The 12,463-nt window shown below is 42.0% G+C and overlaps 2 protein-coding genes across 6 annotated transcripts in view; both read left to right on the forward strand.

The window, feature by feature from the left end:
- pdlim2 (PDZ and LIM domain 2 (mystique)) overlaps positions 1-3,179 on the forward strand; it is a 32,138-nt gene extending 28,959 nt beyond the window's left edge. For 4 of the 5 annotated variants that reach the window (XM_004544286.6, XM_012917227.5, XM_004544285.6 and 1 more), the window contains 3 exons: positions 104-252; positions 906-1,017; positions 2,011-3,179. In XM_004544286.6, coding sequence (XP_004544343.1) covers positions 104-252; positions 906-1,017; positions 2,011-2,203 — 454 coding nt within the window. In that variant the 3' untranslated portion in view covers positions 2,204-3,179. The remainder of the gene's footprint in view (positions 1-103; positions 253-905; positions 1,018-2,010) is intronic. The other variant, XM_076890754.1, reaches the window with a different exon arrangement.
- A 3,217-nt stretch (positions 3,180-6,396) lies between these two features.
- The window catches only part of adgra2 (adhesion G protein-coupled receptor A2), a 39,494-nt gene continuing 33,427 nt past the window's right edge, over positions 6,397-12,463 (forward strand). The window contains exon 1 of the mRNA XM_004544288.4: positions 6,397-7,473. Within this exon, the coding sequence (XP_004544345.1) occupies positions 7,184-7,473 (290 nt within the window). The 5' untranslated portion in view covers positions 6,397-7,183. The remainder of the gene's footprint in view (positions 7,474-12,463) is intronic.

A 12,463-nucleotide genomic window follows, 5' to 3' on the forward strand; every position in this document is an offset into this window, starting at 1 on the left:
AAACTTTAATGCTTTAATATCACCGTATCATACACATTTATATATTTTAAATCATATATAAATGAATAGATCCTATACTGATTATTATTGGTTTGTTTTACAGCAGTCCCAGTTCTGACTTTGCCATGCAGAGGTTCGACACAGACTCAGAGGTGTACAAGATGATCCAGGAGAACAGGGAGTCCCGCAATCCACCTCGTCAGTCCAACACCTTTAAAATGCTGCAAGAGGTCCTGGAGGCTGACGAAAAAGGTGAGACGCTCATTCATCCAAAGAGCATCCTTTATAGACAAAAGTGCACATTGTTTCATAAATATAAAAGTGTGTGTGTATGTTAGAACACACAAGAAAGTGGCAGTAGGTATTAGTTGAGCACAAAAGGGCTTTGTGACTGCAGAGATTTTATCCATGTGGACTGGCTGCTTTGAGACTTATTTTCTGCATCTGTCAGCTATATCAAGTACTTTATAATTCACTTCCTCTCTTGTTTCTGTTTGCTGCCCACATCTCCATCTTGAAACCATCCTTGACAAATGTGCATCATTCAGAACCATATGCACTTCCATATGTTTGTCATGAGGAGCGCAACTCTGCAGTGTGTGGGTCATAAAAATGTTATCATGGAATACATCTGTCTGATTCCCCTTTGGCTTTGATCTTTGGCAGTGAAAATAAATCCAGATAGTGATAACATTCTTTCATGACGTGATAATGGCCAGTATTTGGAAATTTCATATAGCGTGTCCCATAGGCGACGACCTTGTGATGACAGTTACCGGAAACATAAACAAGCTGCACTGACAGAGGACAGTGAAGACAAACAGAGTGCTGATGTGTTGAGCAGTGAGACGCAGCGTGTCAAAACTTCATCATGAGCAACTCTGTGTGTGTGTGTTTTTCTCCAGAGGCAGCTCTGAGGTTTCCAGGAAATCTTTCACCAAATGCCCCCAAAGCAACCACATCAGTGGGAGGAACCAGCAAATACCACACCTGCGAGAGGTGTGGTACCAAAATTGTGTAAGTCTGTGGTCGCCTGCAGTTACATGCTTAATTGGATAACATAGCCGTTGATATAATAATATATTTGTGTCTCAGACTCAGAAGATTTGATGCTGGTTTGTTTTACTTATAAATCTGCAAATGATGCTACACAATTACAAAACCTTCACACTTGAGCTGTGGTACATGAGACTTCTAGACCTGCCAGCCCAACCAGATTGAGCTATTATGGACAAAAGGTGTTTGCCTTGGTGACGAGAGTCAGACTTCCGCTCCCCTCTTATGCGCACCACTCAGCCATTTATGGTAGAGTGACCGAAGAGAACGGGTTCCTCAACAAAAGACAGAAGACACTGTGCTTATAGTTCAAAAGCAAAATACTTGGGTCTTAATGAACAAAGATTTAAGTATTTGGCTGCAAATGGTAATATTTATCTGGAACTGGAAGACTAGTCAGGATAGAGAAGTGTGTACATGACAAATACAAAATCCTTTTCTGGAGGGAATTCTTATTTATTTTTATTTTTTTATTTATTTGAGGCTTCACGTGTTTATAGAATATAATACTATATATATAATATACTACTTAATCGTTATCAGATTATCATAAAGATGTATATGAGATCAGGATATGAGTTGCCGTGAAACTCGCACATCAAATCACTGATTTTAAATTATCTGACCTCCAATTTGAGTCATACTCTGAAGGCCATGAGCCTCTTAACATGACCAGAATAAACTGGTGAAACTGAAATATGTGAACGAATGCTTCTGGTTTACCTGGTGCACAACACTGCCATTGTGGTCTGCTGTGTAACGATTTGTGGGGGAAAAATAATAGACAAAATTTCAAAAGGAGTCTGAAACATCAATTGTAGACAGTTCAAGCGGGTCTATTAACTGTTTTGTTTTAGCATGGTGATTATTTGTGCTGATTGTTGAAACTCATCATTTCACGTTCGATCATCTAGTCTGTTTTCTTGGTGCCTGATTGCGCTCATCTCTCCGCAGCTCACAGGCCGTGCGCATCAACGACGATCGATTCCGCCACCCCGAGTGCTACACGTGCACAGATTGCGGTCTTAACCTGAGTATGCGAGGGCACTTTTGGATTGGAGATGTGATGTACTGTGAGAAGCACGCCAAAGAAAGGTACCAGGGCCCGGGCAGCTCCCCCCCAGCCACCGTGTCCCCTCACCACTGAGTCTGCCACTCCACCCCTGCCTCACTGTGGACACAGAGGGCCGCCTGTTTGGCTTAAATATCCACCTCATCTGACTGAGTTTTAGATCTTGGGAAGATACACGGAGGTGGAGATGAATCAACAATATGGTCGAGGATGCTCTTTTCTGATCACATTTAACCATACTTTGCAGTAATATAATATACTTTGTTGCCTTCTTTGTAAATGTATGAGAAATGGGGCTTTGTTTGTCTTTTCTTTTTCTTTTTTTTTTTTTTTAAATTAACCAGCCTCCGTGCCATCTTTAGGTTATTCTTAGGCCTAATGATTCACAGCTGCCATGGACTCAAGCCACATGACATTATGCTAAGGCCAGATTTACAAATCACCACTGCTTTGGACAAACTCAACAGGGCTGACTCTGAGGATCAGGATCTTCATTTAAATTTTCTGCTGACACAGTGGGATCAAAAGAAAACTTACACTGCATGCCTTTTTAAAAAATGTAATGTACACAGATAGTGCTGTGTGGGTGTGTATGTGTGCATACTTTCTCATGCAGGGGTGTGGCGGCTTCTTCAGGCGTTCCCTTCATCTGTGGGTGTGTGTGCACATGTGAGAGTGAGAGGCAGAAAGGAAGAAGGGAAAGGGTGTTCACACTGTTACAAACACAGGAGTTGCAAATTTAGTATCAGGCCAAAAACCCCTGAGTTTTTCTGTATTTCTTTTGTAATCTGAATTTATAAATAATGAGGGGATTTTTTTTTGTGGCTGTTTTTGTTACCTTTTGAGGGACTAGAGTTTCATTTAATATGCAAATATTTTTGATGTTTGTGATTGAAATGTATTCTATAATGTAGATCACTTAAAATGCATAATGTATGCACAGGACATATAGTGTGAAAAGAATCGATGATGCTACACTTACAGCAGTACTCAGAGATGCACTATAATGTTCACATTTCATGTGGCACTTAATAAATTCGCACAACCTGAAGCTTCCTCAGCGATAATAACTGTTTTGCAGTTGTGTGTACCAAAATGTGTATGTGTGTATGCAGTGTTTTCCTGATGTGTTATTGTTTCTTTAATGTAACTATGTCTGCCAACTTGAAACATTTATTCTTCCCATATTAACACCAGAAAGAGTTTCGCCAAAAGTAGCACAGAAAAGAGTTTAACTGCTGCTGTAAGCTGGTTCTTTACCGCACATTTTTGAATGTAGAACAAGGTCTGTGACATACACAAACTGCAAACATCTCTTTGTAGTAGAAGTTGTACAGATAGGTAGACAGTTTATTTAAATGCATTTTTGCATATTTATTATTCCACATATTATATCGCACACAATCTAGGGATTATGTTTGTCATTATATTTAATTGTTTTACTAGTGGCTCCATAGTGCAGTGCCAGTAAAAGCTCTGCAGTTCATCCCAGGAGGAGACACAAATCCCTTGGGGTGGTTTGTGTCAGAAGAGGCATCCAGATTAAAAATCTGCCAACATGCTTTGTGAATAGCAGACCAGGCAAAAAGGAAACTAGAACGGTAGTTTGGATGCTTTTATTTTCCCACAAGCTTATCTGCCATCCAGGTCTTGTAACTGAATGAGCATTACAAAGTTGTTGGGAGACCCACGTCTATGACAAGAGATGTCTGATATAATTATGCAGCACATGAGGAGGGAGAGTTATGACGTGCGTTGCCTTTGAGGCTGTGTAACAGCTATGTAATTCACGTTCCTGACCAAAAGACGGCAGTATTACTGCAGTTTCAGACTTGTTCTTTATGAACTTATGAAAGCGATAAAACTCAAATTACACATGGATTAAGATTTTTAAACTCCGTTATAAAATCTTTGCGCAGGATTAGAAACAAAATATGGACATGAGCTGATTCATTTCGTGGAGAAATCTGATGGTATGTTTATATAAACAAGTGGGGGGGAAGCATAGGCGAGTGTACTATGATTTCGGTTACTAGGCAATTATAGAATTGATTTCTGCATTATTTGTGGATCATTATACAATGACTACAAAGATAAACCTCCTTTGCAGCATTATATTGGATTAAATTCTAAATTACTTGAAAGACTTCGGATAAATGAGTGTTGACAGTACAGCACCACATCGTTTGATAACCCCTCAAAAATGTAGAAGTAAAGAGCTTAATGTTCTCATAAAGTGTTAAATAAAACCATTCACCCAGGAAATGTGCAGAAGTGGAGGAGTGACGAGTGCGCTGCGGATCTCACCACTAGATGTCACGAGCTCCTCGAGAAACACTCGGCAGCAGGTCGCCTGACGTCTGTTTCCCGGCTGGAAGTTTTCTTTTGTTTATCCATTGGCAGAAATCCGGACTTTTTGCCTGAAACTCAGCAGTCAGTGGGTCTGGTTTCTCTAATTGTGCTGAAAACCCCATTGTTTTACATGTTTATCTACCAGTGTGGGATTTGTAGAAGACGACCGACATACAAAACCATCTCTCAGCCTTCGTCACACATCCCCAAAAAGCTTGTATAACATCAGCCAAAATCGACACTGAGGCACAATCTCAACCCTATACGTTTTTTGGCTTTTTTAGCCTCCAACCTTCTCTGTTTTCCACCTTCGTGATGTTCTCCCCCTTTCTCAATAACTCCACCTGGAATGGAGTCCAGATGTGGAACAGGGAAGAAGGAGAGACTTGCTTGCTAAGCTATAAGGAGCAGGGGGAGAGCGTGTGGAGTACATAGAGAGAAAATGTTGGACCGACATTAAAGTTTGTCTGGATGCCATTAAGTACAATTTGATGTAATGTGCAGTTTGGGACGTGACATTTTAAAATGGAAACTGTGCTCTCCAGATGAGAGAGATCTGGGCCTTGTGGAGCTGGACGGGGGTGTTGTACTTGAAGCCTTATTTAACGGCTTGGATAAACAGCCCTCTGTTTCATTGCTGAACAGGCGCCCATCTACTCCTTGTGCTTTCTTTCAATAATTGCACCGGCTTTTTCAGCCCATTCCCGACGTAAAGTATCATATACAGGAATAACACACCAGGGGTCCACTGTGTGGTTCAGAGCACAGTGCGCTTTTATACTGCCAGGCTGCTTGCATGACTGAGGTGCCTGCAGTTTGGATATGTCGGTGAATAGTTGTCAAGCCCAATTGCATAAAATCCCGTTTCAAAAGCTTTCCTGCTTCACCTTCTCATATTTTGAAATGCTCTCCAGATTTGAATCGCCACGGTTTCCATCCTACTGAGCTTCTCGTATATCAAAAGGTATTTTTAAAACTGAAATATTGTATTTTGGGAAGTTTCCATACACGCAGGGAGAAAAAAAGAGCAGCAGAGCCAGAGGAAGGATTCTTTTACTTTTAGGGGAGAAATGTAATGTTTCTGTAAAATAAATAAATATATATATATTTCTATATATATATATAGTTCTTTCAACAAAATATTTAATGTTTTTTATTATCTCAGAATAATTGAGGAAGAACATTCAGTGAAAATTTGATAGAATAGGACTGAAAAAAGCTTATCTGTATTGGAGCCCTGACAGCTTCTTTGTGCCAGCCACTCCAGTTTCAGCATTTATGAGAAGCCACGGAAACAAAAGAAAACATGCCATTAATCTAGAAGTTATCATCTACAATATGACACCCCATTCTCTACGTCTACATTTTAAAGATCAATAACTCTAATCATAACTCTTTCTGCAGCAACAATATCACATTTGCCGTAGCGTATCTGTAAAAGTCTTTGCTTCCTCTGCTTCCCGTCGATTGAATGAAAACTCTTTGATCTGCTCCAAAGGCACAATACAATGAAGGCTTTCCACATTCATTCATAATTTTAGTTTTAGGCTCCCGGTGCAGGCAGGCACTGAAATCAAGACCTTTCAGACTTTTACACCCAGGCCGATCAACATTTTCAAAAGCAGTTTCCCTTTCTGATGAATTTATCATTGAACGTATTATTGTTGTAATGGGATAAAAGCCAAAAGTTGAGTTAATAACTAGGCCTAATTATTTCGATAATTATTTCAGTTTTGCTTATAGGGGAAATATTTGTGGGTTTTAGGCAAACTCATATCCATAATATTAAACCTAATGGGCCGTATGTTTTTTTTTCTTTTCTTTCTTTTTTTTGTGAAGGCGTGTAACGTGAGTCGTCGTTGCCCTGACCCCCTCCCCGGTCACATGTGGAACCTCCTCTCTGTCTCGCTCTGTGCAGATCCGGATGCGCTAGGACCGCGGGGACCAGGGCGCAGACGAAGACGGAATGGGCGCACTTGGGGTAGTAACCAAGTGATTTTTGAGTGTGACAGAGGCAAGCAAGCAAAACCGCTAGATTCTGGGAATTACACCGCAGCTCCGAGCTCACTTCTAAACGAACTAAAAGTTGCTGTTTTTTGTTTGTTTCTTTTTTCCAACAAGTTCAAACTGAATTCAAGTTGCGCATGAGAGTAAGCAACGGTGAGCTTAGGGATTGGAGGAAAACACTGAGGGAAACTTTCAAGAGATGCGAGCAAGTGAAAAAGAGAATTAATTTTTGTTCATATAAACGACAGCGTGGCTGTGGATGTGACTGCTCAGCCGTCAATCTCACCAACCCCTGGATTAAGTTCGCAGAAGGCGAGATAACGGTAATCTGGACACTCCCACTTCTCTAAAGGTAATTAACACAGCCATCAACTTTTTAGAGACATATTGGATCGCTTTTTTTCTAACTGTTGTGGACGTTTGGAGGGTGACACATCTCTTGGATTTATTAAAAGCGTTTGGACCAGAGGGAGTTGTGCGCCCGGGCTGCCATGACATAACGGGACACTTGGGGAAAAAATCAACGGCGCTGAATATTTCTGGAATGACCGGATGACGAGTGTCCATTGTTGAGCGGATCCTTTAACCTTGCCATTCATTCAAGGCCTGAAAGCTGATTTTATTATTGTTGTTGTTATTACAACTTTCTTCTCGCCCACATTACACCCACTGAAAGCTCCATGCTGCAGATATGGGATGATTGGAGGCTGGGGTGCAGCTGAGGTGAGATCCAGCCGAAGGACAATGTTTGCGCCCGGCGTTGGCATCCCTCTGCTGCCGGGGCGTCTGGTACTGATGCTGCTCCTGTTGCCGAGGCTCTACCAGGCTTGCCCGGGGCTGCTCGCCTCCACCAGTGGCTGCAGCTGCGCGGAAGAGCGCCCCAAACTGCACAGCGTCCAGGCTGTGGGGATCAGGGTCAGCTGCAGCAAGGGGGAGCTGACTGAACTTCCGGATCCCGGCTTGCTGCCCAACAGAACCGTCACTCTGTGAGTTGGAACACTTTGAGCATCACTGTAACATTCAAACTGACGAATTAACAGTGTATTATTATCATAAGGCTGGATTTTTGAAGGCTGGGCCTGACATACTGGTGTCACTGGTACAATTAGGCCTCATTTCTGTTCTCTGGTGTGACTCAGCTTTCATAATAGTATTTCTGAATGTCCCCTAAACATTTTGGAGGGGAAATATTATCCAATCTTTTTAAACAACTTGTTTCCATAGTTAAATTAAGTTGAAGTCACAGGATATCCATGTTATAGGATTAGGGAAGTCACCTTTAGTTGTTCATTCTTAAAAAGTACTCCCAATGTGATTATCATCTAAGGCTTAAGTATTCTGGGAGCCACACGCCGATGACCCCTTGACCTTAGTTTTACCTACATTAATGGCTTTCTGAGTTAATAAGACTTGTCAGGTTAGGCGCTTACATCTTGATTTACTTTAACTGCTGGGCTGAACGCTGCCATGCTGCAAACCATTAAAACAAGCGTTGAGAGGGCATAGGGCTGACTGTAGCCATCATCTGGCCCTGCCTCTCTGACACAACTCTGTCGCTTTAAATTAGACTCAGCTAGACGCCCTGTCTTCAGCTCGCTCCTTCTTCTTCCACCGCCGCCGCCGCTCGTGCACATGGCCCAGCTGACTTGGCCTCGCAGAACTAGAATAAACAGAAACAAATTATAAGTATTTTATGTCTGAGTCTTTGCTTTACTGGTGGGCGGCTCCTTAAATGCCGCAACACCCTGCCTCACTATCTCCTTCTGTTGAAAAGGGAGGAAGAAAAAAAACATCTGGCGAGAGCTGGACAGCACTAATCCTGACCCAGAATAGTTGCATATTTGTAATTATAAAGCAGTTATTTGTGTGGTCTGTTTTGGACCAAACTTGAAAGCACTACCATCACTGGCCAAAGTACACTATTGCCCATGACTGATGGCCTACCGATCTATTAGTGACACATTTCTTTGGACAGTAACACACCACTTTCTTCACAGCTGCTCAGTCTTTTGAAGACATTGCTCATTCCCACAGTGTGTTAGTGTCTCTGTACTCTGACCCAGCGGGAGAAATGCTAAGTGCACATCGTCACAGGGGGAAAAACATGTTCAACTGCCCCACTGGAGAAAGCATATGAGGTAAAGTGAGGGGATTTATGCCCAGGAGAGCTAAAGCCAGCCAGCAGTCCATTTATAGGGCTTTATGTTTCTTGCTTATTAAAGGCAGGATAAACATCTGGGGAACACATTGCTGAAAAGCTGGAGGAGGTGAAATGGCTCGGGTGGCAGTGGTTGAGGTGACTTAAGATAATCTCCTATACCCACACCTAACTTTGGTTAAGATGTTTTGTGCATGCGCTTTGCATTCTGTGACACTTTTTTGATTAAGCTCTCTGCCAGGCGAAAACAATTCCGCTTGCAATCCACCATTTTCTCTATATCCCGGGAACGACGGTGTCTAGAAAGTTTGTTTTCCTGAGGATTCGGTGAGTCTTTTCAAGCGCCTGCGTTCCCACTGTTGCTCGTGACATTAGCTCCAGATGTGGAATGCGAGAAGTTGTGTGGGTATTCGTGTTATTCCTGACATTCCACAGACGCTCTGAAACTGCAGACAGTATCCCAGGTGCGGCATAGGAGCTTTTTCCATGCCCTACATCACTTTTCCTCCTCTCCAGAATCGGAGGGCTTGAGAGCCAGGCCCTGCTGCCCTCTCTCTGGGGCAGCCTGGAGGAATGCTCTCCTCCATGCTGAGCAGGCAAAGGCTGGAGGACACCAGGCCTTGGGCTTCCGGGGCTGGCTGCTACGTGTAATTCACAACAGCTGGCCCCTGTGAACATTCCAGCTGAGGCCCCTGAGCCTCATGGGAAAACCCGACGGCGATTTGTTTATTAAAACTATTAGCTGGCTGTTTGTTGCTCCTGCCATCCATAAAGGAGCAGCAAACAGTCCACCCCCCTGACCCCCCCAATATTATCACCTCCTCCTATGGCTCGTCAGTATCTCTGTTTGGAGTTTGTTTACACTGCAGTGTGTGTCACGTTTACACATCGCCGTTTCTTTAAACTTATGCTTATCAGTAGTTTAATGGTGTATAAATTTATTCTCAGCCTTCTCCATCGAGCTCCAGTCGTTTGTCCCACTTTCATTCGTTTCTCTTTATCTCCATCCCCCCTCCCCCCGCTCTCTATCATGAGTTCATCCACATGCAGTAACTCTCAACCTAAATATTTAGTCGTCTTGGTAGGAAACTGCCATGTCCAAACTTCTTCCAGATGTGAGCTTGAGCAGGCTTGTGTTTAGGCCTAATTATGCACGGCTGCAGAGGAGGTGGATCGCTGAGAGAGGAAGAGGAGTGGAAAGGGAAGAGAGGGTAAAACAGATAAGGGTGTGAAAGTGAAAAGTTCGGTTGAGGAGAAAGTGGGAAAAGACGGTGTAGGTTAAAAAGAGGCCGGAGCGAGGGAACAAGGTCGAATACGAGGAGTAGAAGAAGTGGGACGAGGAAATCAAAGGGGAAAGAAAGAAAGCTGAGCAAGAAAAATGATGGAGAGAGGAGAAGTTTGGCAGGCAGTTCAGAGGGATGTGCCCCTGGAGACTGAAAACTCCCCATCCCCTGACTAACAGATCTTTAGCTCCAAGTTGAGACACAAGAGGAGGAGGCAGGGCTCCTAAATGCATCAACATAGCTTCACTTTTAATACATTACTTCGTGTCTCTAATATTTTGGATGTTACATTTGTCTTTGCCTGTTAGCGGAATTATGCAAAACTACAATTTTGGGTAACACCACTGCCGCTGAAGCAGCTGGTTGGAGCTGGAGTTAATTTTTAAACAATATGCCCAATATTCATAAGATCTATGATAAATCCATATGATATCAATTTTTTTGGTTTGTGTTTTAAGTTTGCTAAAATTTCACAGGCTCCGTTGTTTCCGATCTTCATCAGAACTGGACCAGATCATCTTCATACCAAGATATTATATGGATTTCTCATTTTCAAAAGCTTTTATTCATCATGGCAATGAAGCTGTTGAAAAGGAAGTTAGGTCATATCTTGGCAACGCGTTCAAGGACATACATGGACGCGGGACTTTGTTTTGACGAAGTGCAAACAGTCTTTCTTCATTTGCTGCAAAATCGAATAACTTTTGGTTACTTAAAAGAAAAAATTCTCGTCTGTGATAATGCCAAGGGAGGTTCAAATCTGAGACATTTTCTAATGCAACTGGCATATTGTTTTTTATCAAGAGCAGATTGGATGTTTCTGTCATAATAATTCAGCTGGATGAACTGAGAGAACTCATCTGTGTCAAAAAAGACTGCAGATCTCTACAGCTTAGACACTGAAGGCACCAGCTTCTCTACACAGTCTTCTCCATGCCCCAAGCTTAGGTTATTTAGTTGTGCTTCACACCTGGCCAGTCAGAATGGTACAGGCCTTACTAGTACTGGTAAAAGTCAGAAAAGCTGTTTGGAAAATGGATTTAAAGGTGATGCATAAAAGTGAGGAGTGGAATACATTAGGGTAGCGTTAGACCCAGTGAGAGTGTTAATGCCAGGTCTGAACCTATTCAAGTACCAGTCATCAGTCATTATTGGACATGTTTGAATTAATAGGGCAGGACTGAGTCATTCAAACATCTGCTGGGGATGCCACATTGAACAAGGTGACATTGTTCACATGTCTGTTCCAGCCTAACGACCCCGACAGTAATTCATAGAAAGACGTAGGGACAACATGGGCACCAATGTTGGTACATCCCCAGTTTTATGCATCCCAAATAGCCTAAAAGAAAATGAGTGAATTGGCAGGAGAAAGGCTCAGTGACACAGGACGCTCCCAGTAAAGCTAAGAAGACTATACTGAGGCTATTGACAGAGGGAGGAACATCTGTACCTACTCTAAACGGCTTACATCTCTAACAGAAGCTGTCTCTTATGCCTCTATAGCAAAAGTTCATAGTTTCCATTCTCTCAACTGGTTTGGAGTGTAAACACACTTTTCTTACATACCTGTCAATACCAGGGACTAAACAGAACTGTTTCTGTCAGACTTCAGCCTGACAGCTATAGTATGTTTTTTAAGACTAATGTCGATATTTGATGATTTAAAAATCCAATATATCGGCCGATATTTTTTTTCTTTCAGACACCTGAAACGCAAAAAAACTTCCATTTGTTATGTGTAGGTATTTAGTGATTCTGCCTGACTCTGTTTTGTTTGTAGTTCCAAACACTTGTTGGCAAAAGGGATGTTGCAGAGTGCCCCCTGGTGGGCAAACTATGCAACTTCCTGGCTGAAGGGTGTTTCTGTTGTCTCTTCTTGTTTCATTTTCTGTCATTTGCTGTTATAAATGGCAATATCAATAGATCAGAAAATATTTAATAGTGGCCTAAAATTTTGGCCCGTTGATAAATTGGTCCAGCTGTAGAGTTCGAAATTCCAGTTAGCTAACTGTTTATGTATGCGATTGGAATAACAAATCTGGCATTTTTGTTAACCCCCCCTCCAAAAAAACCCATCCAGGTTGTTATTCCAATAATAATGTAATTTGATCTGAAAAGTGTGGATGCCAGCTGTTGCAAAATGAGCCCATTAATCACAATGATTGATGGGCTCATTACTAACAAGTTATTATAATTTTAATGGAATATCCACATACGCATAATTTCATCAACCCCTGTGTCCCAAAGCCAAATGTTGTTTATTATGTTGAAAGTTTAGCTCTGCTGACTAAAGAAGCTGTAATCTTTCAGTATCGGCTATTTCAGTGTTTTCAGCATCTTCAGACTTTCTTCGTAAACTGATCACAGAATTCTTGTTGTATGAAGTGAAGGCTGTTTCAGAAGATTTCATACTGTAGGTTCTACTACTGCATTAGGGAACAGGACAAAAATGGCTTTAATAATAATGAAAATGTGGGAGGCTGTGAAGCACAACTTAGCAGAAGGAAGAGTTCATTCAATCTTTCATCTGAA

This window comes from Maylandia zebra, linkage group LG12 (genome assembly GCF_041146795.1).
Source record: "Maylandia zebra isolate NMK-2024a linkage group LG12, Mzebra_GT3a, whole genome shotgun sequence".
NCBI lineage: Eukaryota > Metazoa > Chordata > Actinopteri > Cichliformes > Cichlidae > Maylandia > Maylandia zebra.